The sequence below is a fragment of the Orbilia oligospora genome, assembly GCF_000225545.1.
Source record: "Orbilia oligospora ATCC 24927 unplaced genomic scaffold scaffold00043, whole genome shotgun sequence".
Taxonomy (NCBI): domain Eukaryota; kingdom Fungi; phylum Ascomycota; class Orbiliomycetes; order Orbiliales; family Orbiliaceae; genus Orbilia; species Orbilia oligospora.
The window spans coordinates 2,526,675-2,552,959 of NW_011645600.1; the positions used below are offsets into that span (position 1 = coordinate 2,526,675).

General features: G+C 43.6%; 5 protein-coding genes across 5 annotated transcripts; 3 read left to right on the forward strand and 2 right to left on the reverse strand.

Moving 5' to 3' along the window:
• Positions 1 to 153: 153 nt before the first annotated feature.
• On the reverse strand, positions 154 to 1,689 carry AOL_s00043g752 (uncharacterized protein; the record flags this gene model as incomplete). The annotated part of the gene is made up of 5 exons (XM_011121238.1): positions 154 to 478; positions 562 to 677; positions 780 to 1,118; positions 1,310 to 1,565; positions 1,679 to 1,689. The coding sequence occupies 5 exons, from the start codon at positions 1,687 to 1,689 to the stop codon at positions 154 to 156; spliced, it is 1,047 nt and encodes a 348-aa protein (XP_011119540.1).
• Positions 1,690 to 3,266: 1,577 nt separating this feature from the next.
• Positions 3,267 to 5,296, forward strand: AOL_s00043g753 (uncharacterized protein; the record flags this gene model as incomplete). The annotated part of the gene is made up of 4 exons (XM_011121239.1): positions 3,267 to 3,315; positions 3,484 to 3,646; positions 3,790 to 4,331; positions 4,443 to 5,296. 4 exons carry the CDS (start codon positions 3,267 to 3,269, stop codon positions 5,294 to 5,296), a joined length of 1,608 nt encoding a protein of 535 aa, XP_011119541.1.
• Positions 5,297 to 15,643: 10,347 nt separating this feature from the next.
• On the forward strand, positions 15,644 to 16,681 carry AOL_s00043g754 (uncharacterized protein; the record flags this gene model as incomplete). The annotated part of the gene is made up of 1 exon (XM_011121240.1): positions 15,644 to 16,681. One exon carries the CDS (start codon positions 15,644 to 15,646, stop codon positions 16,679 to 16,681), a length of 1,038 nt encoding a protein of 345 aa, XP_011119542.1.
• Positions 16,682 to 21,128: 4,447 nt separating this feature from the next.
• AOL_s00043g755 (uncharacterized protein) lies at positions 21,129 to 22,745 on the reverse strand (the record flags this gene model as incomplete). The annotated part of the gene is made up of 2 exons (XM_011121241.1): positions 21,129 to 22,442; positions 22,626 to 22,745. The coding sequence occupies 2 exons, from the start codon at positions 22,743 to 22,745 to the stop codon at positions 21,129 to 21,131; spliced, it is 1,434 nt and encodes a 477-aa protein (XP_011119543.1).
• Positions 22,746 to 23,885: 1,140 nt separating this feature from the next.
• On the forward strand, positions 23,886 to 25,583 carry AOL_s00043g756 (uncharacterized protein; the record flags this gene model as incomplete). The annotated part of the gene is made up of 2 exons (XM_011121242.1): positions 23,886 to 24,045; positions 24,199 to 25,583. The coding sequence occupies 2 exons, from the start codon at positions 23,886 to 23,888 to the stop codon at positions 25,581 to 25,583; spliced, it is 1,545 nt and encodes a 514-aa protein (XP_011119544.1).
• Positions 25,584 to 26,285: the final 702 nt, after the last annotated feature.

The window sequence follows — 26,285 nt, forward strand, 5'->3', positions numbered from 1 at the left end:
GGCGTTTTATTCCTATTTTGCGTGTTTATATATGGAGAAGTATATCAGGTTCTTTTAGAATGAAGGATTTGAAGGTCATTGACTATCTTAACAGCAAAACATCCCATCTCTCTCTGTTTCTCTACGATATCCAGTCTACAAACCGTGATAGTTTCATTTAGTCTTATCCTTCTCAGCATCTTCAATCTTCTTAAACTGTTCCACAGCCTCCAAGAGCGTCTCCTTCCACCCAACATACTCCTTCCCACCCAATAACTCTTTCTTCGCAATATCTCCTTCCAACTTACTAACGTCGGGGTACTTACCCGGCTCACCCTCAGTAACCCTTTCCTTCGCCCACTCGAACAACTCTCTAAACGAGTCTGCGGCAAGTTGGGAAGAGAATGGTTGTGGTGAGGCGATGGTATACCTTTTATTAGTGATTGAATCATCTATCGCGGCATTAACCAGCGCGGTGGTTAAGTCGTGGATTGAGACCCTGTAGTATATTATATTAATATATGTAACCATTAAAATATAGTTGAGGGGAGGTGTAGGTAGGAATAGATAGAAAATACATACCATGCAGGAACGGGAGATAAAGGCAATGGACTAAACCCCGTCGTCAAAAACCATAACTCCGCATTACTACTATTCAGCTCCGAGATCTTTTCCACCGGATGAGCTATCGGTCCGAACTACACCATCGGATAATCCCTTTCAAGTCAACAAAACCTCTCTTCTCCCACAAAACATATAGGAATATATAGACATAAGAAGGACAGTAGGTAAGTACTTACCACCAAAGGCGGACACAAACTAACAACCCCAACCCTTCCACCTTCCTCTTCTTTCCCCTTCCATTCCCAAACCTGCTTCTCACTTAACGCCTTAGAAGCTAGATAAGAATACCTTAGTTCAGACATCCCTTGTTCGTAAGTGATTGGGTTCCAATCGTTAGCAGTGTATTCGACGTCGGGACCTAGTCCTTTGTTAAACTCGTCTACAACTGCGGCGAAGGATGATAGGACCACGAGTTTTTGAACGGAAGGGGTAGCGGTTATTGATGCCAATAGAGACTTTGTACCGGAAATGGCGGGGTTGATGATTTCGGAGGGTGTCAGGGTGAAGTTTAGTGGCTATACACGTATATATTAATTCACGTTAGTATTGAAGGCTATTCTAATATGAGCAATAGCAGATAGTATAATATAGTATAATATCTTGACATGAAGAAGAAGAAGAAGAAGAAGAAGAAGAAGAAGAAGAAGAAGAAGAAGAAGAAGAAGAAGAAGAAGAAGAAGAAGAAGGGTAAGTGGTATATACTAACACTAGCACAATGAATAACCGCATCAATACCCCCCTTTAGAGCCTCGTCAAAACATCCAGGTGCCGCAAGATCTCCCGTATAGACAAAGTCAAGGAGGGTATCGACTTTATCCCCATAAAGGGTACGGAAATGGGAAACAATCACATCGACTTTCTTTTGGGAACGGTAGGTACCACGGACTCGAATGCCCTTAGATAGGAGGTGGGAGACGACGTGTGCGCCGATGAAGCCAGTTGCGCCGGTGGTTAGGATGTAACTAAGTTTTGTTAATTAAAAGGGATAAGGTGAGTATATATGTATATGATAGAGAAGCAGTGATGCATGGGTATTATCCATAGTAGATATAGAGAAGAAGGGGGTGAGGAATACCTTGGTGGCATTTTAGGGGCCGAAGTGGAAATTTTCACGTCGAATTCTCGTAAGGTTGAAGAAGTTAAAAATTGATGAAAGAGAAGGAAACTAATCATATGTATATGAATACCCGTAAAATATCAGCGGGATAGAAGTTTTATAGATTTTCTAAGAAGAGGGAAGGGGTAATGACTGACTTCAAAGCTCTGGGAGTAGTCTGTTCGAATAATTTTCTCAGAGAGGAGAATTTAGAAAAAAAGGAGGTTGAGTTCTGCGGAAGTCAAATACAAAACACTTCAGAATAGAGTAATCAAAAAGATAATTCAATAGACAGAATATTTAGAAAGGATCAAGTAGTAACAAGATGGAAAGACTCTTCTTACTCTTTTTATACCCTCAAGAGGATCTAGTGATTATCTAATATCCCATTCGCAGCCCATTTTCTCAAGCGGGGTATTGTTGTAAACTGTGGTGTCGAGGAAGCTTCTTTCCGGAGGTTTGAATCCCATATATTTCCACGATATCACGAAAATTTCACCAAATTCACTGGACAAACCAGGGTCTACTTCAAAACGAAGGTCCTTTCATATCCAAACTTCCAGAATATCCGATTTTTTATAGAAAATTTCAATACTTCTCATACAAATATTTTAAATCTCCAACTCTCACTTGAACTTCACGTCGAGCTTTCCCCCCTCAAAATCTCATGTTACACACCGCAAAAACAACACATTTGAGAATTTCCTGTTTGAGTGGACCAATAAGACGTCGCTGTGGTGTTTCAGGATGACATGGATTCCCTTGATTTCAAAGAGTTTATTGATTGCAGCACCTTTTTTCTGTTCGGCTTGTTTTTTTGTGGGCGTGTGATGGGTATCATGCGACGGCCCGATTTCGGATAAGAGCTTCTTAGCTGTCCTTTTGTTTGTTCCGACTTTTCTGATTGTCGTGATAGATTGAGCTGTAGTACAGTACGACCTCGATTGAACTCATGATATGATATGATATCATACGGATAGATATGGATATCTATAAACCTCCGAGATGTTTTAAATTTCCCCAGTAAAATAGACACAGTGAAGAATAAAATACAATTGACCATGACAATCCGTCGATAACCTTAATTAATCCGCCAGAACAGCTTTAACTCGGTCTATTGAAGTGGAGACTAGCGAACAGCTAGCTAGGTAGCTACGGCCGAACAGAGCTCTCGATTAGACTTGCCGTTAACCCGTCCCGGGCCTGTGATAACGAGTGAAGGATCTGGAGAACACCGAGGAACTTTCTTACCTTATCATATAGAATTGGAGCCCTCGATAGCCGTCCCATTGTCTTCGAATTCAACGGTACTACGTTATAAAGGCACGTAAAAACATCAATCGTTCCTAATCGATAATTTCTGCATCAAAAGCTAGCTACTTAACTATCCGGATCCGATCAATTCGAAGTTAGCGAGCTGGACGTCACCGCTGCGCATATTTTTCTGCAATAGTTATTCCAACCAACTAGAACCGTTTCCTTCCCTCCCACACAACATTCCAAAAGATATTAATAACTCCCTCGGAAAAGGAATAAATTATAAAACGACTTAAGAAATCCCGGAGCCATGGATTCTTCGCAATTTAGACAGGCTGCGCATGCGGCTATCGATCAAAGTTTGTCCTCTTTTGATATCCTTTCACCCAACCCTGGTTCCCCGGTTTCCGGGAGTTCATATCCACTTCAGTTATTACTACTATCTTTTATTTGTTTTTTACCGTTTAAACAGTTTCGTGGGATCTGACATGGGACTAACTTTATAAAAATTTGAAAATATTTAAAAGTCGTCGATTATTACGATAACATTCGCGATAGAAGAGTACTCTCCGATGTCGAGCCCGGGTATCTCCGTCAACTACTCCCACAGGGAATCCCAGAGACCGGTGAGAAATGGGAAGATATCCAAAAGGATATTGAGGCAAAGATCATGCCTGGGATGACACATTGGTAAGTTACATTCACTTCTAAACATAATACAAAATAAAATACAATACAATACAATACAATACAATACAATAAAATCACTGAATATATTGAGAGGATGAACCAAAAGTTTACTAACTCTATCTTATAATGAATGAATAATATAGGCAATCTCCCAACTTCCTCGCATTCTTCCCATCCAACTCGTCTTTCCCCGGTATCTTGGGTGACATGTACTCCGCTGCATTCTCATGTGCTGCCTTCAACTGGCAATGTTCACCCGCAGTCACAGAGCTGGAAACAATCGTCCTAGACAATGTTGCCAAATTAATCAACCTGCCAGAAGAATACCACTCCACCAGCGAAGGCGGTGGTGTAATCCACGGCACAGCATCAGAAGCCATTGTTACGGTTATAGTAGCGGCACGGGACAGATACATTGCCAGAAGCAAGGAAAGATGGGCAGAAGAAGGTCTTAGTGAAGATGAAATTGAAGATAAAGTGTGTACGTTAAGAGGGAGGATGGTAGCGTTAGGGAGTGACCAGGCGCACAGTTCTACGAAGAAAGGGGCGATTATTGCGGGTGTTAGGTTTCAGACTATCGAAACCAAGATTGGAGACTATGCCCTCAATGGCGAGTTAGTGAAGCAAAAGATCGAGGATTTAGAAAGTAAAGGCTTAGTGCCGTTTTATATCACTGTTACTCTCGGTGAGTATTATTCCCCCCTCGCTTTGTCTCCCCCTCACTATTTACTACAAGATATATATATGGTTATATATCCTCTGGTCACAGTACTGATTTAATCGATTTAACCTCCAGGAACGACCCCAACGTGCGCAACCGACGACTTCGCCTCTATCTCCGCCACCCTCTCAACATACCACACCACCCACCCCACTACTCCCAAAATCTGGGCTCACATTGACGCCGCCTACGCCGGTGCAGCTCTAGTATTACCAGAATACTCCCACATCCCCAGCATCTTCCCCACTTTCGCCGATTCCTTCGACTTCAACATGCATAAATGGTTACTCACCAACTTCGACTGCAGCTGTCTATACGTCAAACGTCGTCGAGACCTTATCGACGCCCTAAGTATTACCCCGGCCTACCTACGTAACGAATACAGTGACCGCGGGTTAGTCACCGACTACAGAGACTGGCAAATCCCATTGGGTAGGAGGTTTAGAAGTCTTAAAGCGTGGTTCGTGACTCGTACTTTCGGAGTCGAAGGACTTAGAGCACATGTTAGAAATGGCATCGCAGGTGGTGAAGCCTTTACGCAGTTATTGGAGGCTGATAAAGAGCGGTATGAACTTGTTTCAAAACCTGCGTTCGCGTTAAACGTATTCCGTGTGAATCCTCCACCAAAGCTAGCAAAGGAAGTTGAGAATGATAAAAAGGAGTTTGAGAGGAGGTGTAATGAGGTTACGAGGAAGGTTGGGGATAGGGTTAATAAGGAAGGGAAAATATTTATTACGCAGACGGTTTTGGGGAAAGGCGAGGAGGCTATTACGGCTATTAGAGTTGTGGGTGGAGCGCCGGCGGTACAGGTTCAGGATTTGAGGAATGCTTTTGCAATTATTACAGAGGTTGTGGATAGGGTTTGGGAGGAGGAGGTTAGGGAGCACGAGGCGGGGGCGAGGGAGCAGGTTGAATTGCAGGCGGTTTAAGGCACAGGAACATCCACACGGGCAGACGCTCGTGGTTTAGCCAGTTTTATATTGATACAGTTATATATAATAATATTTCAGAATCTCCACTAATATGCATTCAAATTTATATCGCTTCGACCTGTTATTTTTATATTCTCTCACCTGAATCACCGTTGGACCTCGAGGATCCCACGCATAGCCATTCCGACGAATTGGTTTTTATAATTATAGAAATACATAGCTATACGTGGTCTCGTACCCAGGCTATCTTCCCGAGAGGATTTAACAGAAGATTCGGGACCGGACTTCCGATTTAGTTTCAGCTAGTTCCCAGGCCCAGGTCAAAGGCCATATTTCTCTAATCCGCTTTTAAAATTTATCTGTACGTCAAGACTCGACTCAAAGGATGATTGCAAATTACATATACTAGCCGCATACACATGCATGCACGATAAAATTGAAGTTACCAAATTAAACTACAATCCACACAAAGAGACCAAATTTAATCGTCACTGTTCTAAAAACAAGGCCTCCACACGCACGGAGGGCTTTGGAACCCACGATTCAACGAACGTATCTACAACTAGCAAGTGGCGTTTAATTAGTTACCACTACAACCTCAAATTTATCGCTTGAAAAGGCTTGTGTAACACTGCCCAATTTCCAAAAAGCCACAAATGAAGGGTGCATTCATAATATACCGCACACATTCGAATCAATTGGATACACGATCTGTATGTTTGTGAGTGAATTAACAGCTATATTCAAGTTATTGGGATTCGGGGTTAGTCCGGTGCGGTTATTAGAATTTATGTGGTATATTTATATCGGGCTCGCAAATTCGCCGATTAACTTTTCTTCATTTACATGGCTATTAATTTTAACTTAGCCTGTAGAGATATAGGTAACTAGTGGAGGCGACCGATTGGTATGTATTGCCAATTCTGAAAGCAAATACAGAAGTGGAAGTACCAGAGCGAGTGTGCATGTGGAGTATGTAAAAGTAAATCTGCGTTACTATAATTCCTGAACATCAAAGTCCATGAATCAGATTGTAAAAGATTATAAGTTGTAAGGTTGAGATTTTAGGATTAGCTAGCTTTGCCGGCTGCCGATACTGATTCAAATATTTAAAATACGTTCTGCCTCCCTTGGGGGAAACCGGTATCTCTAGTTCCGGATCTTCAAAGGCTCTATAATATAATTGCCCGATGTTGTGTGTATAGCCATATAACCCTCTTGAAGATAACGAGTAATTGATGCACGAGTACTGACATAGATAAAGTTATTATATTTTGATTTGAACTCGTGTATTAGCCTCCCGGGACTGTACCTTGATAAGCACTATAGCCTAGGAATTCCTATCTAACGCCGTACATCTAGTGTACTCAATAATTAGATCACGCACGGGAGCGGCCCGTAACCTTTAGACGGGCCTCGCTTCGAACCCCGATGGCAGATTCCCAACGTTCCTATCTCAGCTCATGTAATATACATATCAGCCATAGCCCGTCAAGCTTTATCACATGTGTAACTTATGATTCTTCTTCCACTGGCCCGCCGTACGATAGTGCTATTGGTCGGAAAAAACAATCAATCACACTTCAGTCTTGTAACGATAAAAGTCTCATATATCATGCAGAGCATATCGCACATATAATACAACATACACCACTACTTACTGTGAACCACTTTGGTGAAAACCATAAGATGGAAGATCCCGAATGACTAAAACCCGCGAATAAAAATATTTGTAGAACCGATTATCAAAAAAAAAAAAAAAAAAAAAAAAAAAAAAACACTGTATTCGAGTTCGCGTTCGGGTTGAAACCCCTCTTCTCCCGCACACGCACGATATGTATGGAAATCACGAGCCGAACTTGGTGCATATATCCCGCCTCCAAAATATTTTCAGACGGAAGGTAAATTATATCAGTACTCAACTTAACTAACAAATTTACAATAAGAAGTTTGTATTTTTATATTGGCGGATATATCCCACCACCAAGCAAACAAAAATTCCGTAATCCAATCTCGTTATTTCATTGGTGCCTTTCCCCTTCGCCTTCAAAAGTATACGAGTACGATAACTATCCTCTCCCGTTATTCTAGGTCGAACGGCTCGTGCAACCCATGTTCTCCAACCCGGGTGCACCATGCAACCAGGCAAGATGCAGGCTGCAATGTAAATGTAAGTGTAAATGTAATGCACCTGCAAAAGGCGACCTGCAAATGCCCCTGGTTGTTGCATTAAGCTTGATTTTTTTTAAGCGGGTTGCAGTATTACTTTATCAGTCGGTTGTAGTCTAGTGGAGCCGCCAAAAGATATGTACATACACCATAATTAATTATAGAAGAAGGAGGGTACGGTAAGCAGCGGGCAGATGCCTTGAGGGGTTCGGAGAAAGTGCGAGAACGTCGAGCTGGCAGAAATACTGCTACTGCTACTACTCCTTTTTGTGATTCTGATGATACCATATCGCTTTTTTTTTTTTGATCTAGTATCCCGTTCGTCGAATGTCGAGGGCTTTAGCGGGATGAAGCTGACTTGTTTGTTTCAAAAACCCCTCACAAGTCTAGTCTGCATCTTTTTTTATATCGATAAGTATGGCGCATTTTGCAATTGGAATAGCGGGGCGCTTCAAAATTTTGACAGCTAACACGTGCATTAAAAAAGGTTTCGACATGCTTCAGCCGTTCGAGTTTTTAGGTAATATTTTTTTTTGTTCTGTTCTGTTCCGTTCTGCTCTTTTGCTGGATTTCTTTATCGACATCTGCAAAAACCTGAATATTTCCTAATTCGATCGTTGTTGACGATAGCTATAGATTGATTATATTGGCCAAAGGATCTTAACATCAAGTCTAGCTAGGACCTTTTTGAATTCTAGATCTTCTAGCTTTGTACTCGTTCAAGGGTCTGCTTTGCCACTGATAGCTAAGTTGTTCTGCACGGAAGGAAAAATCTATATTTGCCTCTCGAAGTCTGATCTTGGCTACTTCAAACTTGTGATATCTTGATTTTATACCGATCTACTCTTTGGCCTCCCCGAAGTTCAATTAATTCATTCATGCCATATATCAGACGCAACCTCTCGCCCTCGCCGGGGTTCTTACAAAACCCAATTACAATCAATTAATTAACTGCATACCAGGCGGGCTCGGTCATTTGCATTCCTTAAGAAATTATATACACCGATAGTACCCCGGGGGGCCTAATAGAAACAATAGACGAAATACCAATACCGGTATACCGGCTAGGCGATATTCCTGCTGGTACGTACCGCCGGTTGTTTAATCCGCCCTGTATCACTACACTTCTTCTAAACTCCGCTCCGCGCCGACGCAAAAGAGGTGTACGTAGCAAATACTCCAGATGTCGAGGTATCTACTTATGTATCAAAAGCTGGCAAAACCGAGCCACATGCCATGCGCCTTAAAACCTTCCCAAGAGATCCCGTGTTTCTTGTTTTAGTCAAATCCGCAACTAAAAGGTAAATGTAAAGGAAAAGGTAATACCCGAATTCAGCCTTTCTTTCCTTTGTTCTTGCGGAGGACAGGTATACGCTTAAGTATATATTGGGGTTCTGTTTACTATATCGAATTACACAATTCAACACAAATCCAACCCATTCGTATATGTAAGTACGTATGTATGCAAAGTCAGCTGCTTCGAGAAGCTCAGCTCGAGTATCCATTCCTGAATGCGAAAATCCCACTGGGGGCGGCGGGGGCGGGTACACCGGCTCTCGCCTGCTTTTACCTTCGGGGTTCTTTTGGGAAGAGGAGGAGGCGTCGCCTTACTTTTCAAGTTTCTGGTAACTCTCAGCTATCAAAAAAAATAATATAACAAATCCTCGAAGACGGCTTATTCCTGACTGCAACCTGTCGCCAACATCAAGGCCAGGGGGGAAAGCTTCACTCCTCTTGTTTTTTTCCTCTCCCTTCAGGAGGGGTGGGAGTTTGGCAATAGGCAAAACTTGTTGCATCGCATATACATATATCTAGATACGTAGTATACGTAGGCTTTGTCACCGTACATTATCTCTAGCCATTGTTTTCTTGTGGCTGTTCTTTTACGATATAACTTGCATCAACGGAAACCGCTATCTCTCTCGAATCGGAGTATTTTATTTTCCAGAAAGAAAAAAAAAGAATTTATTTATTTATCTGTAACTAGGTATATTACCTATCAGAAGATTCCTTGGTGAATTTGACATACATACTTGCAGTAACTTGAAGTATGTATGTATTTTGTTTCTTTCCTTTTTTGTTCTTGGTGTTTTTTCTTTCTTCCTCGTTTTGTTTGGATGTTGTAGATTTCTTATTCAAATGACAAAAGAAAGCTCGGGGACGTGGGGTGGTTCATTGGATAGACGCCTTGACCGAGGAGCAAGGTGGTGTCTGCGGCTTGCATGATGCATGAATTATGCTTGGGCTTCTGCATATAACTAGCCTCTATGTTCTTCTGTGAGAAGTGGTCACACGATATGGTTGATTGGGTTAATAACAATAATATGGCTGGTAGAAAACCAAAATGGTGCGCGCGGCGCAATTGCAATTCGCTTCGAGTGATTGATTTCTTGGGAATAAACCGTTGAGCTGCCAGATTTGAGTTTCGAGATTCTGAGATCGCCTGATAGATAACCGGTCAGTTGGAGCTCCGGGAGAGCTCGCTGTGAGATTTCGCTTTTTGTTCTCTTTGGGGTTTGGGGATCTTCAGGGTTCCACAGCTTCAGGCTAAACGGATGTGATTTTTGTGAAGCAATCACAAAGTGGTTTTTAAAGATGTGATGATATAGGTTGAATATCGCATGAGAACGTTGGTGTTCCTGTTCCTGAGGATGTCGCCCTGGTAATATCTTTTAGCCATCGCTGTTATGAAAGCTTTCTGAAACAGTTGGAGATACGTTATTTGGGTATCGAATCATGACACACACTCAGCTCTCCGTCGTCGCCTAATAATATTTTGTGGGGAAAAGAGGCGAGAGTCAAGCATACCCCTTCGCGTGGGGATGCTTTCTCAGAGAGGTGTCTGATTTACGTGATATTCGAGGCGCTCCGTTCATTCGTGTGTGTCCGAACCAGTCGGTCCTGCAACCTTATTTTCTCGAAAACCCCCAGAGTCAGCGGGGAAAGGAATGAATGAGACATGGATAAATTAGCAAGCACTCTCTGTCTCTCTCCCTTGGGTTTTCGCGTGCTCGTGCTCCTTTCGCCAAACAGGCCGTCCACTCACGCGCATCCGGGGAAGTGGGATGTGGTGAAAATCAAGATGTGTAAAACCAGACCAGCTCCTCCCAATCCTTTTTTTCGGTGTCCACCTTCTTTTTCGCTTCGGGACAGTAAATGAGAATTTCGGGGAATGTCAAATGGGTATCACGGCACGGGATAGTGCGGAGATACCTACATAGCATGTATGTAGTATGGGTAGTATGCGTGTGCCGTTCCTACCGTATTCTTAACACGGGAACTCCTCAAAATTCGGTCCTGTTCGGCTTAGCAATTGAAGCTGTGAATGTCGTAAAAAGGGATATTTGATTACGGAGCAGGTGGTTGTTTGGGGTTGCACGTTCCATTTAGAGTTGGCTGGGGAAAGCTTGGGGCAACCTGGAATTGCTGGGCGTGGGGGGATTTCTTCTTTTGCATCCACCTCCTTCTGAAGCAGCGAACATGAAGCCCTTCGGCAACGGAGCGAGAGGAGATATCGTAACGTCCGCGATGGTTGATTTCACCTTGAAACGGATAAAGGAATGTCGCCTTACATCTCACAACCTTGCTTCGATGTCGATTATCGATCGTTCGTTGTGTGTGAGGTTGCGAATTTCCGCTTTGGGTAACTTTGGGTAATTTATCAAGATTGTGATCTCAAGATGGCTAGATTGAGACTGGCTGCTCTGGGTTAAGGGCTTCACAAATGGAATGTCTTGGTAGGCTTGATACTAGGTAAAACGAAGCTTAGACGGTGGATTATTGCGGCTAAATAGTCAAGCTTCTATCGAAGATCCAGAATGCCATAAGATATATTTTAATATCCGAGTTCATCATGACATTACGTAGATCTTATGTCCGGTTTGAAACTTGATTCAAACAATTTTTTTTCTGGCGCTACGAAGCATGCTTCAGCTTCGTCGGAGAAATATATTTATCAGACCTAGCGTCGGTATAAAAAAAATAGAATAATCTTTTTAGTTGCTTTGAAGGTCGATATGTTTCATCTAGATTCATAATTAGATCTCAAATCAATTCGTATCTTTAAGCAAGCAAAGGGGTGGTGCCTATGTATGTACGTTGTATGATAACGTCTAACGGAGCTCCCATGAACGAATTTTCACGGCACATGGAGCTAAGGGGAAGTGCGATTGCGAAATGCTTGAACTTGCACTGGACCAATTGAAAAAATTAGCAATCAGTTGCCTCTTCGCGAAGAAGATGGATGCGTGGGGCAACAGCTGCATTGACATGGATTCGGTGCAGATGGCATGGACGAGGATGTTGACAACCATCTGCAAGTCTTGTGAAAGGCGTCTACAAAATGGAGGTCGCCGGCGGGGTCGAGCCCACGGAGAAGCAAGTTAATCCTGGAAAGAACCTGTTGAAGGAAGAAGGGAAGGAAAACAACCGTGCAGATGGTTGTTCTGCTTGCATGGCGCTAGAAGATCGATTGCCGGGATCAATGCATTCTGGAGGAGGCCGGGCTGTCAAAAACGACTTTGGTCTGGTTTGTCGAAGCGCAAGACTAAAAGAGGAGCACACCCAAGCCAGGCAAGCTTCGTCCCGGGCTACGAGATCGGTTCCTGCGTGGTTGCTTCTTCCTGTGACCTTTTGAGGTTCCAGCGAATGGTGTTTCGAGGTTGTGGAGGCACAAAGGTCATTGTATGGCGAGGACTGTTGCCGTCGGCCTTTGTCCTAAAGCCCAATTTCTCAACACCAACCTCAAAGCTCCACACTAAATCCATATCGAGATATTGTTATTGGCCCGGGCACTGGCTTTGATGGCTTGCGAGGGAGCAAGCGCAAGCGATTTCAGGAGTTCTCCATGGTACACGGTGGTATGGATTGGATTGCTCTACATAAAGTCTCCTGATTCTCTAGCGAATTTGCCTGAAAGGCATCCTCTCAAATTCAAGGATTTTATTTCAACTTTGGACCACCTTTCAATCAAAAATAAAATAAAATAAAATAAAATAAAATAAAAATAAAATAAAATACGACGACGACTTGGGAGCCTCAAGAGAGGAAAAAAAAGGTAAAGAAACAAATTAACGGAAAGTGTGCGAAGGATTGAAAGTGCTATTATTGGTGGTGGTGGTTATTGTTATTATCGATCGTACTGTCGACTTGCGTCTGCTTACAAGACATCGATCCTGCATCGATACGAATCGGATCCTGGCTCCTGCCATAGACAGATATATAATCCGCGATCCTTATTCCGTGCGCGGAGACCGAATCAGTCGACTGTTAATATTGTCAGCAGATTTGCGACCGAAGAAGGCTACAATCAAGCCTTTCGGATCTGACTACGAGACATCAGAAGTCCAAGTACCGATTCGACAACATAACATTTCCGCAACCAAAGCTGATCAAAAAAAAGAGAAAAGAAACACCGGCTAGGGCTTGCTTGTGGGGTTATAATAGTCTGATATAACAGTATTTTGCCAAAGTGAAACTGAACATTGATTTGTGCCGAAATTGGTGCTATTGGTGATTTGACTTTGCTTTGTGCGGAATATCGTGTCGTCGCATCCGAATTCCATTCGACGTCAAAACTTAACTGTCTTTATTAAAGCTTGTCTTAAAGATCCATACAATATTCAAAGGGTAGGTTGGGTGATACTATACTGTTACCTATTTCCTTGTCTTCAAATTACCATATCATATCATGCATATCGTACATACTATTTCGCAATTGCCCCCCCCACGCGCACGTCGTGAACGTTCAGATTCGTCTATTATATTCATCACCACATTCCTCACCCGTTGCACCGCGCTCCATTGATATCGCCATAAGCCTCCATTCCCACCCGCATCGTTGCTAGTTGCACTTTATATATCCTGAATTCATCAGTCTATAAAGACAAAAACATGGCGAAGAGAGCAAAAAGAGAAAGCGAGAGAGAGAATCGATTCTCGTTTGAAATTCGCGGCATCGGACTAATAGCGAGACGAGTGTTCGTGAAATTTCCAGATGAGTCTCTCAAACGCCATGATGAGAGGTTACAGGAAAACAGCCGCGCGATGGATGTTTAGGCGAAATTGCGGATGATGTTCCAAACGATGGACAGAAAAGGCTGGCCAGGACAGGACCCTGAACCTTCAAGCCTTAAAGGGGAAGCAAAGCAGGCCAGGTGCCCAGTGCCAGAAGGCAAAAAAACGGTGCCAGAACCAAATATAACGCAGCAGCCGTATGCACATACGTCATGACGAGCGGACACCTGAACGGCCGACAATCATGTCAGCGAGTATTTCGTACTATCGGGTCGAGTCGAGTCGAGTTACAGACAATCACAGGCTCGCCAGGCCGGGCTCGCCAGGCTAGGTTGATTGATTGATTGATTCCCATGGCCATGCCCACGGATTTGATTTCGATTGGAAAGACCGAGCATTCCATAGATCCATCCATCCATCCTCATCCAGTAGGATAATTGCAAGCTTATTGCATGGGATTTCGTTGTGGTATGGAAGGTTGAGTCTGCTTGTGCTGTTTTCAGGGCGATGTTTTGACTTCCATGACGTCGAGCATCGCAGCCGGCTTGCGTCTGCCTCTCTCTTTCAAGCATATGCATTGCAAAGGACAGAACCTCGGTGCCCAAGGTCTAGATGATTTCTTTATTATATTTTATTATATCTTCCTCGCATCTGCACCCGCACGAGACTTGACTTTGAATAGAATTGATTTGCTGACTATCTGTGGGGCATTTGTTCATTCAGCTGTTCAGTCTATAACAAATTCGCCTCTCTCTCGATCTTGTTCTCCATCGCCATCCACATACATATACTCATCTATACAGCGGTTAAGCTTAAAAATACAATTACAAAGACAAGACCATACATATACCCGTTGGATCCGTACGAGGGATAAGACCGGACCCTTTTGATTCAAAGAGAAAAAAAAAAACAAGAAATAAGAATTTGGGACGATTGTTATTATTATACATACACACGTCAACGTCGACGACTGCTACTACTACTATTACTACGACTACTACGACTACCACCGACCCGGCCGACGTATCTCCAAAAGCCGGATACGACGGTGGTAAAAAGCTACAGAGTCAGACACAATCCGGCCAACAGACCACGGAGCCTTTTTCTTTCACTGTTCTGCAGTCTCGCTAGGGCGACCTGTTTTTTTTTGGTGCAGAATTTGGCTTTCGGCGTTTGTGCGCGCCCTGGAAAAGGCAAATTGGTACACAATCACGGAGTAAGTCCACAGCCGTATTCCTTTTTTTTCACTTTTCTTTTTGAAGCACAATGTAAAGGGTCCTCCGGAGGGACCCTTTTGGCACCAAAGCATGGCATTCCCTTCCCTGGGACTCCATTTTTAATTTGGTGGTGTGGTGTGGTGTGGTGTGGGAGAGAAAGAAGGGCGCCTGACATTGGAGCACCCCCAACTTTCTGGCCAGCCTCGCTTTCCCTGTCAGTGCCTGCCAGTGCCCCCAGACAAGTTCTTATTCCCACACGGAACCTGGGCCTGAATCAGAACCGAACACCTTTTGGGGCCTGGAGCTCCGTTCGGGCCAATCATTCAAGTCTGAATTTTCATACGCCGAAGTGCAGTGCGAGTGCAGCGCGCAAGTGCTGGGTACTCTTCGGTTGACCCCAAATTGCATACATATCTGAGGTCACCAAGTCATTGCAACTTGCTGCTCCCCCCCTCCCCCATAGTACTGTACATTGTATGTACCTTAGATAGTTAGTTCTTCTTTTCTTTTTCTGCTGGGAAACCTTCAGTCACACCTCTCAACTCTTAAATATCAATCTTACCCCTTCCTCTCACGAAGCTTGTTAACATCATCTCAAGTTCATAGAATATTATTTCGATTCATCCTCGACATTCAACTATCCAAGAAACTATTTTGCATTGTCAGCTCGACATATCTCGACCTGTGTTGCATCCCCTGTCAACCTGTCAACACTTCAATAACAACAACACCGACAACACATCTCCAAATTTAGGTCAACGTGCTCACATCTTAGAACGTTAACCTTCTCAATCGTGATCATCGACTATCCAATCCATCCATCCATCTATCTATATTCCAATCTATACATATCCCCCCTAGATCTACGTGCACCTCTTCATCCAACTTCGGCTCAAACCAAGAACAAAGAACGAAAAGAAAGAAATAAAGAAATAAAGAAAGAATGTCTCTACTCTTCGTTCCCAGGCCGCGGCCTGACCAGTTCGATTGCTCACCATGCCACTACGAGCCCCAGGACGACCTTGAATACGTTCCCTTAACATCTGATGCCCTAAAGCAATTGGCTGCTTCGCTACCACAGCCCATCTCTACAGTACGGTACTCTAATCGGGAGAACAATTATCTATTCTCGGACCGGGAATCTGTGTATTGTCCTTCCCTCTGCTCATCACCTGCCTCTGCAACATCATCCACTAGAGTATCCATGATTCACACTCCGGAAGAAGGTACGGAGGAAATCTTATTCGACGTCGCTCCTCTTTCGGTACCGCCGGAGAATATGGCTCCATCCCGGCATCATGCCGTTGGTAAGCCGATCGAAAAAGGCGCGATAAACTTCGATGCCATGTTTGATATCGGTGGCGAAGCTACCTTCAGAAGAAACTCCACCGTCGACTTTCTGCCAGAGTTCGATCAGATCGATGATAACTACGTTCCTGACGAAAGGACACGAGCCAGACTGGAAGAGGAACGAGAGTTGGAGAAAGCCAGACTTCTTTGGGAGAAGGAACTTGAGGATGACCACCCCGTCACCCAGGCACGGAAGCCGATTATGCCAACCTCGCTGTGGACTCCTCAGCCACGTCACATCATGACACCGAACTTCGTTCCTTCTCCCAGAGTCACTACTTTCGAAATCCCCGTTTCAAAGTCTGACATCGAGCCTTCGGAAACATCTGAATTCTTCCCTAAGACTCAAACATCGTTTGGATCCCTCGATACAAATCTGTCATCGGCCACAGATCTCACCGTCCCTTCCGTCGGTGAGGACGACTACGCAGAAGTCGACACCGAATTCGTCGATACCATCTTCTCCTACCTATCTCTCAACCATAATTCCATGGCTCGCAAGTTCGATGCAGAGCTAGCCATCGGATCAGGCTTCCCCATCGACAAAGTCAGGGAAGACCGAAAATGTGCTTTGAAGGCATACATTGAACGATACATCTTCTACAATCCTGAAGTATCAATCCTATACTAAATATATATATACATGTTTCCCATCAGCAGTCCTTTCTTACACACCTAGAAGAGGGCAGCTGGTCCCTCCATATCCTTTCATTGCACATATGGTTTTATACCGACGAACATCGACACCTACAAATGTTTAATTGGGAGGATATTCGGAATTTCAACATCACAGTCTTTTTTTTTTTTTTTTTTGCACTCATTACTCTCAGCATTTTTTTCCTCTCTCAAGGCCGCCATATCAACCAGTGCCAGTTTGATTTTTATCAGTTCATTAAGGGGGTTATTTGTCTTTTTTTTCCACGGCGTTATACCTTACGGCGGCATCTACTATTGTCTTTTTTACCGTTCGAATCTCTCTCGGTCGACATTACTCCCAATACTTCTTGATACATACTTACGAAGTTCCTTTTTTTTCTCTTCCTTCGAGTTATTTTCTCTTTTATATACTTCTCAACCTTTCTACATCTTTTTAATCACCGGAGAGCTCAACTTTTCCAGGCTTCTCCGGAGCAGACGAGGCGAGGCGGGTTTCAGAGTCGGTTGGTCGGTTAGTTGGTCTTTGAAAAACCTTAAAGTTTCTATACACTGTTCGATAGAGCTTTGGTCTTTTGACAGTTGGAGTTGTTTTTCAGCTTTTTGTTCATTTTGCTTTATGAAGACGAGGTGTTTAATTCCCTCGTTTTATCTGATTGTTTTTTGTTTTCGACAAGCGGCCTACATATTTACAGCAACATGGCCTGACCTTTTTTTTTGAACCAGAGTTCGACTTTTTATTGTCAAGTCTTTTTCGGTTTCTTTGTTTTGAATTGCTTGAATCGTTTGAATTGTTGGTTGAGCAAGATACCAGTGTACTTTAGAAGTCCTCAAAGCGTTTCTTGTTTAGAATAGCGATCAGAAAGCGAGCTAGCGGGCATATAACATCAAAACCTCTTTTATCGAGGGGAGATGGATTTAGGATTTAGGATTAGACAGAATGAAATGAAGAATGAAATGCAAGGAATCTCGAGGACGATTTTTTCGAGATACAATATTATTTTACAAATCTACAAATTTGCACAATTTACAATTTAAAAAAAATTTAAAAAAAAGTCTTGATCTAGGATTCGTGAGTGAGAGTGAGAGTGAAAATCCTCAGAATATTATTATTCCTAGACCGTATGGATAGAAAAGATTTAATGAACCTCCCACCCACCTCCACGAGGATTTCATTACATAATTTGGTAACCCTTTTTCCCTATTACCCTCGTGCTCATGAGCTCGTTCGGTTTAGCTAGTGTTCGACGGTTCTCTTTGTTTCAGTGGCATGTATACTAGTTTGGAATAGATCGATAGATAGACGGAATTTCATTCCAGTCGAGTTCGGATGAAAAAGGATGAACAACGTTACGAGTCAGCTATATCGCTGGCTAAATTTCCAACAAACCGCTTAACAAGCTGTACGTTGTATGTAAGAAGTAAGTATTTCTAAACCGGATCCCTGTTGCAGTTATCGTTTTTGACGACTCGCCCGGGGTTCCCATGGTGCATGATGCCGAAATGCATGAAGCCATAATTTCTAACCTATGACCTTTTCTCTTTGCATATATTGCTTGCATAGATACGCAGTAAAAAGGTTATCTATCTTGCGCAAGCAAGCAAGCCAGCAAGGCGGGTCGGGGTTTTTTTTGAAAAGTATTTGTGGGAAACTCTTTGGGGGAAGGAAAGAGGGGTAACATGCATAACAGGACCGAAAAAAGTTCGTTGAGCTCGCGAAAGTTGAAGTATGAATTCAAGTCGGAGGGGTAGATTTATACGTCAGGTGAAGTGTTCGGTTATGTGTACTTACATGTATATGGGCATGTTCTGTCATATTTGGTATAGTAGATGCGGGAATGATGCATATAGTCTTTGAAGCATACGAGGATATTCTGAGAGATATAATATAATATAATATTTTTTATTTTTTATTCTTTTTTTTTTTTGATGCATTATGTAGGCAACGTTAAATCAGATTTCGGGTCATTTTTTGTTTTAAGTTTTTTTGGTCATTTTTTGCTGGTAGTTTCGATGCATATTCGACTGTAATGCAATGTAAGGGAAGGGGAAGTATGATGATGCTGGTGATGCTGGTGATGATGCTGGCTGGCCTTTGCCTTCCATGTCTGCCTGCCAGCGAAGAAGTAGAAGAGAAAAAAAAGATTCCGAGACTTCGGAACAGCGGATGAACATTTCATCCCACATCTCAACAAATCTGGAAGCCCGGTTTACTAACCAAAAACCATATTTCCTTACGAGAACTCGTGATCGTAGTCCGTGGCTCAGTCATACCTACATACAGACATACAGACATACAGACATACGCGTAGGGGTAGAATAAACTATATCAAGTTCTGCACCTCCATGCATCGGATATCTACCGACATATAACGATATTAACAGCCTCAAGGCTTCCCAAGGAAGATTTTAAACAAACCAAAAACGTACAAGGCTTCCTTAATGAATCTGAATCAATAATACTTATTATTTAAAACCACATGGGATGAATGGTTCCCCGGTATTGGATATTGGACGTTGGACGTTAGGATGTTCGTGTTCCTTCTATATGATGCTGCTCACTATCATGCAATTGTCGTCGGTATTATTCCTTGAGGCTCCGAGGCTCCTAGTTAGCTTCCCAAAACTGAGGATCCGAGGGGGAGGCCTGATCTAGTTCACTTACCCTTCAACGTGGGGGGAGGGATCAAAGGAGAGCATGTGGTCCGCGTGCGGCAGCGGCGGCGGGCGACGGGGCGACGGTCGTGGTTAGTTTGGTTTGGTTTGGTTTGGTTAGTGCCCGGTGGCCGTGCTTGTGCTTGTGCGTGGGGTTTTTTGTTTGGTAAATTTATAAAGAAATACCGGTTCGGTAGCGGAGAGTTCCCAAATGTCATTCCACCTTTTTGGACCAACGTGACTTAGATGGTTCACGAAAGTTCGGGTGCTTCTTTTTTTGGGAGTAGGTTTGGGATCCATTGTCACTGTTACTGTTACTTTTCGAATGAGTGAATGAGTGCTATTAATTATAATTGTGAGTACAGTCACGATGTAATGAGGATTGTCTGCCTGTGATCTGTGATCCGTAATCGGTGGATGTCCAATGGATTGTAGCCCGTGCGACAATGTTAAATGCAGCATATGCTAATCATGTGCCTTTCTTTCTCTTGCTTTGATGGAAAGCCTTGAATCCTTTTTCCAAGTTGGTAGGCCTTATCTTATTTCCTATATTTATCTTTTTTTTGAAGTTTGAAGGTTGAATGAGGGTTCGGGTGTATACCGAGCGCGAGCGCTTGTGGCAGTGGGAACTGTTCAGGTGAGGCGCGCTGCGCTTGTGGTTTTCGTGATGACCATGCGGGGAGTAGGTAATACCGTGCGCGGGGAGGCTGAGATATATCATTGTAGATGCACTTTTGTTATAAAAGTTTTTTTAGTTTTAAAAGTATCTGAAGTTGTATACATAACTTATTAATATGTATAGAACGGTTAAGTCTGCTAGATCTGTAGATTGACCGATTAGATAATAGTATATACCTAATTTATAATTCGTACGGGGTCCTGGGAAACTTCACGATTATAATATTACTTTTATCACGGTTTACTTTCAATTCATTGCCACTTACTTGAGTATATAAATTATAAATAAACTCGTCAATCACGGATTTCGCTTACTAAAGTTTTGACGGAGCTGATTTCTTATTCCGATTTGACTTTTAGATCTTTAAGATTCTCGCCGATGGAAACAAAACTTAATTAAACATCTAAGTTTTGATTTTTTGAATTTCAGATCGAAATGCTCATTATAAGGAAGGATTTCACGAGTGTTCGGGTATTAATAATATTAATATAATCAAGGTGCCTGAATCATGCATGCAGATCGACCTTTTTAGAATTTTTAGAACTGTTCGATTTGGAATATAAAGTGTGACGAAAGGAGAGATAAAGTTTGAAATCCTGATATCAAAGTTCCCACGATGTAGTATGGTGGGTGAAGTCATTCGGCCTCATTGCATTATGAAAGTGTATCGACATCGTGGATTTGATTAAGTCGATGTGAGAGAATATCACTTCTTATGAATGTATTATAGGGAGTGAGGGGGGGGTATGGTGTGATTGCGGGGAGATGCCGATAAAGTGAATCTACGATCTATTGAACATTTTCTTTTTATGGAGAGGATATATTGACGATAATAGTAGTAGAAGATGAGCTAATAGTCGTATTCTCAAGAACTATGGTATATCGGTATCGAGGGTGTGAGTTATAATGAATATCTGTCAGAGGTTGAGGGTTGAAACCTCCATGGTATTAGAGTCTTCTATGATAAAAGTACATGTCTAGCGTCTAGGCAAAGGTAGTCCTGTCCGAAAGTATTATTACTTTCTTCTATTCTATCCAAAGAAAAGGAAAGTATATATGATGTCAAAGGATATAAGCGTCGACAAATCATCTAATCATCATCTTCAGCACCAACCTTGACCCCGTCCTCCCCAATCCAGAACCAAAACCACCCACCATTCTTCTTCCCCACCTCACCTTTTCTCACCCCAGCCCCTTCAACCCAAGCACTGACTCCAGCCTTTCTGACCACTTCCATCCTCATATTTCTCTCCTTGTACGCCTCCAAAATTCCTATATCCGCATGAAAAGGTGCCACCACATCCTTTGACAATATAATCCTCGCGCTTAGAAAGGTGGGTGAGTAAGTATAACACGTCGGTAGGTGACGAGGGTATACTGGTGTATTATTATGAGATATTGGATGTGAGGAGTTAGTCGGGATGATGGTGTTTGTGATTATTGTGTTATTGTTGAACCGGGCGGTTATGGTGAGGAGATGGGAGATTATTAGATCATAACGGGCTTGTAAAGATAGTTTTGGTTCCATATCATCTTCTATTATCTTCTGGGGAAGCTGGTTTGTTTCATCTTTCTTGTCTTGGGCTGAAGTTGATTGTGAGGTTGTTGCATCTGAGAAGACCATAGAAGGGGTGGTCGTCGATGCTGACGAGGCTCTTTCGAGCCAATAGAAGGCAGAGATACCGTCTATTATCACAGATGATAGGGGAAGTCCTTGTGAAGAGAAAGAAGGGGAAGAGAGAAGGTATTCTGGGATCGAAGAAAGGATGTCTAGAAAATGGGAGGAGGATGTTGGGGTGTATACATGCAAATGAGAAAGGCAGTAGACTGCGAGCTCGACGATATCAGATGGAGTTATAGAACTCAACAACGTCAAATATTCCTTGATTTCCTCGTCTTCGGCTTGCGAAGATATAGGAGGATCAGGAATATCTTCAGACATAGGATCTTTTGCGGCCGAAGTCTGTTTGGATTCGCAGAACTGAATTGCCAGCGAGATGCGTGATTCGATATACGACTCCATGACCTCTGAAAAGCGAAGGATATCGAAACGGCCATCACAATCGATAAAAACAACTGCACTCTCTTTCCCTTCGAGGTTTATCCCGTTCCACGAGGAAGGGAGTAATGCCACGCATGTTATGTAATATAACAGGTGGGTCTTGCCTGTACCGCTGCCATTGGAGGATATTTCAATGATGGCAGGTTTATCACGAGGCAACGGAACATCATCTGAAGGAATATCAAAGGATCCAACGGGATGCTGTGAATGTGCTTGTGCGATGGATTGGTTGTGGAGATGGTCCTGTAAATGTGGACGAAGAAGAGCATCGATCTGGGGGATATTGAGGAAACCACTGGATGTGTTGTGGTGTTGGGCAGTCAGTTGGATGTCGCTGAGGAGCTAAGAAAACGGTCAGTCGGTTGCGGGTTACTGTCAGATATTCTTCTCTTTCTTCTTCTTCTTCTTCTTCTTCCCTTCTTCATTCTCGAACAAAAACGACGGTGGAAAGGATTCAAAAAACGACGACGACGATGGTGATGGTGAGGGTGGGTGGATAGAATAGGAATTGGTATCTTATCTTACATTCGAGAGAGTCTCTTCACTATTACCAACTTCCATTAGCAGTCGTTTCCCTATTCCATTGTCATCACCACCACCACCACGACCGCTAACGGTCTTCAACCGTCTGGCGCCGGCTGCCATAATGTCGTTCCCGCTCGACAAGTTCCCGGCATCAGAGCTGCCTGCCCGGCTTGCAGCTCATACGACGACGACTACCACTTCGAGTCCCTATACTGCCAAGTCGACCAAAGTGACCAATTCTCCGATTACAATAGACAAGTTGGAGAAGGAATGTGTGCTGGAAAAGATGATGCAGTATGATTGTCAGGTCGTGAGGATGTTGAGCGGGACGGGATTGGATCTGGGTGATGCCGGTGTTAACTGTTGGGAGATTGAAAGACGGTTCTGGAGGTTAAACCCAACGAATCCCTCCCCTCCCTCCCCGGTCTTGAGATTATGGACAGTGTAACAGAAATTCTGACTTTGAGAGAGAGAGAGGGATTTTAGATGTCAAGATGGCCTGATGGTTGAAGGAACGGCGATGCAGCGGGCCTGGGCAGATGGCGGGGAATCTAGAAGACGGTCGATGGAGCTGGTCAAGCAGCGCCACGAAATGCAGCGCCAGAAGGCCGCAGAAAGAGAGCGACGTCGGCTGGAGAAGGAGATGCGAGAGATCCTTGGATCGGGCGACAAATTCTGGTAGCTTCGGATTAACTACCTGAGAATTGTTCCATGTACATGTACATATATATTGAAGCTGTGGATACAATGCGATTAAGCCGTGATACCCTGTTAGTCGTTCATGTTGATGTTCGTGCATGCAGTGCATTGACGTTGGTTCAAAAGACGAGCGAATGAATCCTGGCCTGGTATGGCCTGGTCGCTGCTGCTGCTGCGGGAATGGCTGCTACTTGCCGCTGCTGTCATGTCATTCTTCCATTCGACCTTACTAAATCATTCTCCTGGTTCCCTGATTCCCTGCCACATACATCAATCAATATTATTCTCTGATCACTTCTCGATAGCCTCGTCGACAATATCTCAGCCTCGCCACAACATCATCGGCCGTCGACTGGTTACGTTCGTCGTAGGTCTGTGATATCGACATACAACTTTTAGGTTGGTTACTTGGTTAGCTACGTTAGCGCTAGCCTTCTCAGCACAGGGCACTCGACCTCCACTTTAGGATCCTTCTGCCGAAAACCATAAACACCCTCCCCAAAGAACGTAAACTCGGAGTCGAGTCCAGTTAGGTGACACCCGCCGAACCTGACTGTCGGAATGGCAGGTCTCGTCGAGAATTTTGACCGTGAGGGGAGGCTGTCGCGCGAACAACAGCATCCACAGGTCCTTCAGTGTCCTCAATCCAACGATCTCTCTCGGTCGCACTATGGCCCGTTATCGGGGAGTGCGGGTTTTGAATACACGAACAATACAGACCGTAAGCATTGATGACTCTTTTTTCCCCCTCCGTGCGGAATACTCTTTTGCATTTTGTTAAAAAGGCAATTTTGCCCAAGGAATGCGACACATTTCTACCATTTGAAATCAAATTTTCTTTAAAGAAAGTTTCTAATGTATATAATCTCTGAAGTCGACAGCTTAACGGGCTTCCAGACAAGTCCCGAATCCGTCGCGGATGAAGATGACGATGCAAGTTTCCAGGAGCAGCAAATATCCTTCCATAGATCCAAAGTTGCCGACGGGTTATCGCACGGAGAGTGGGACGAAGCGGAAAATCACTTGTCGATTTTGCTGAAGGATCTGAATATCGATGAAAATCCCGATATGCAGATTCTACAGGCTATGACATACAACTCCAAGGCACGATGGCAGGAAGCTCACGATCTCCTCAAGAATTTCAAGCACCAGTCGACTTCGGAACCGGAAATGTCGGCCAGGGCGTACTATGCAAAAGCGGTGGCGTTGTATAAACTCAGAGACTACGAGGCATCTCATACGAATTCTAGACGAGGCCTCGCCGTGGTCGAGAAATTCCTCACGGAAGACACTCAGCAGAAGTACAAATCTGAATTTGGTGCTCTTGCTGCTCGTACTCTTGAGGATCTGGGAAACACTACACAGGCCGCTAAAGCGCAATATTACAAGTCGTTGATCCATGAATCTCATACCGAAGACCCTATCTTACTAGTCACAACCGTCTCACAGTCCTCAACCCCCCCTACGACTGAGGAATCCGAGGCTTCCAAAGCTAAGCTCATAGCTGACATGCAAAAATACCGTCTCTCATTTGGTCATGACGGGAAAATCCTGGTTGGTCGCCAAAAGGATATCTTCTACGCCCTAAAGGCCGCCTTGGATTCCGACAACCTTCCCTTGATGACTATCATCTGCTCCAATGATTGGTGTGCGACCCAGTCCCTACGTGAGTCACCGATATACTATGATCTTGACCCACCGATGCCCCAGTACGCCTGGCGGGCAACAACCCTCCTCCATGTCGTCTCAGGAAGCCATTCGAAGTACTCTGCACCGATGGCCCAACTACTTCTCGATAGAGGTGCAAACCCTCAAACCACATTATTCGAGGGCATTACTCCACTACATATCTGTGCCCGTCAAACCAACGCAGAAGTTGCATCCGTTCTCATCAAGAATGGAGCAAATATCGAAGCTCGGAGTATAACCGGGAAGCCTCCGATTCACTTTGCGGCCTGGAAGGCATCTTGGAATGCTGATGTCAGGATCCTGAAGATGTTGATATCGGCTGGTGCGAATATCAATGCGAAGAATTCGGGAGGTTACACGGCGCTACATTGGTGTATGTTTGATGGGAGGAGTAGCGCACCTATCGAGGTTCTGCTTAAGAGGCCAGAGATCGATAAGTATGTGAGGGCAGGGAATCATAAAACACCGTGGGACATCTTTTGGGAGCACGAAGAGGAGTTTATGGAGAAAGGGGAAGAAAAGAGAGTCCAAATTCTATATACCTTAAAGAGGTATGGGATTACGAGATGATTTGGTTTCAAACATGATGGGGCGAGATGGGGGTAAGTTGAACGGGCGGGGTAAGATAGTGGGGTGTGAGGATGCTTTCTTGTGATGTTTTTGAGCATGCGCAGGCCGGTGTGATCTTTCATTATGTCCATGGCGCTAAGGCGTTTTCTTGGGTTTTTCTTATATTTGGCCTTCCTCTGCTATTCTTCCATGCATGAATTTCGTCGATATGCTCTTGGTATACTTGGTACTATTGGCCTTATGCAGGTGTATTCTGCAATACAATGTACTTACAATGCCCTGGCCTTGGTCACATTGTTTAGCTATATCGATGCTCATAAAAGCAGACTGGTTTTTTTGCATGCCAGCGCAATATAAGAATGATATTCTGCATTTTACACTATCTATTAGGTATATATCATACCTCTGAAAACAAGGGTCTTTGGGATGATTTATCTCTGAATGTTATTCTTTTCTTAAAATACTTTAAAACTTTGTCATTTGATCACCATATTCCATTCTCATGCCAGCCACATGATAATGTCAATTCCAGCCACATGGTGTGCACAGTGCCACACGTTCATGATCATGTGGCAAAACATCTTTAGTCACAATCACAAGCAAGAAGGCTAGCTTGGTTGTCATGGCTATTTTGCCCGCAAAAGTTAACAAACATCAAATGCGGGCGTTCGGTAGATGGGAATGGAATGCAAGGAGTCGAAG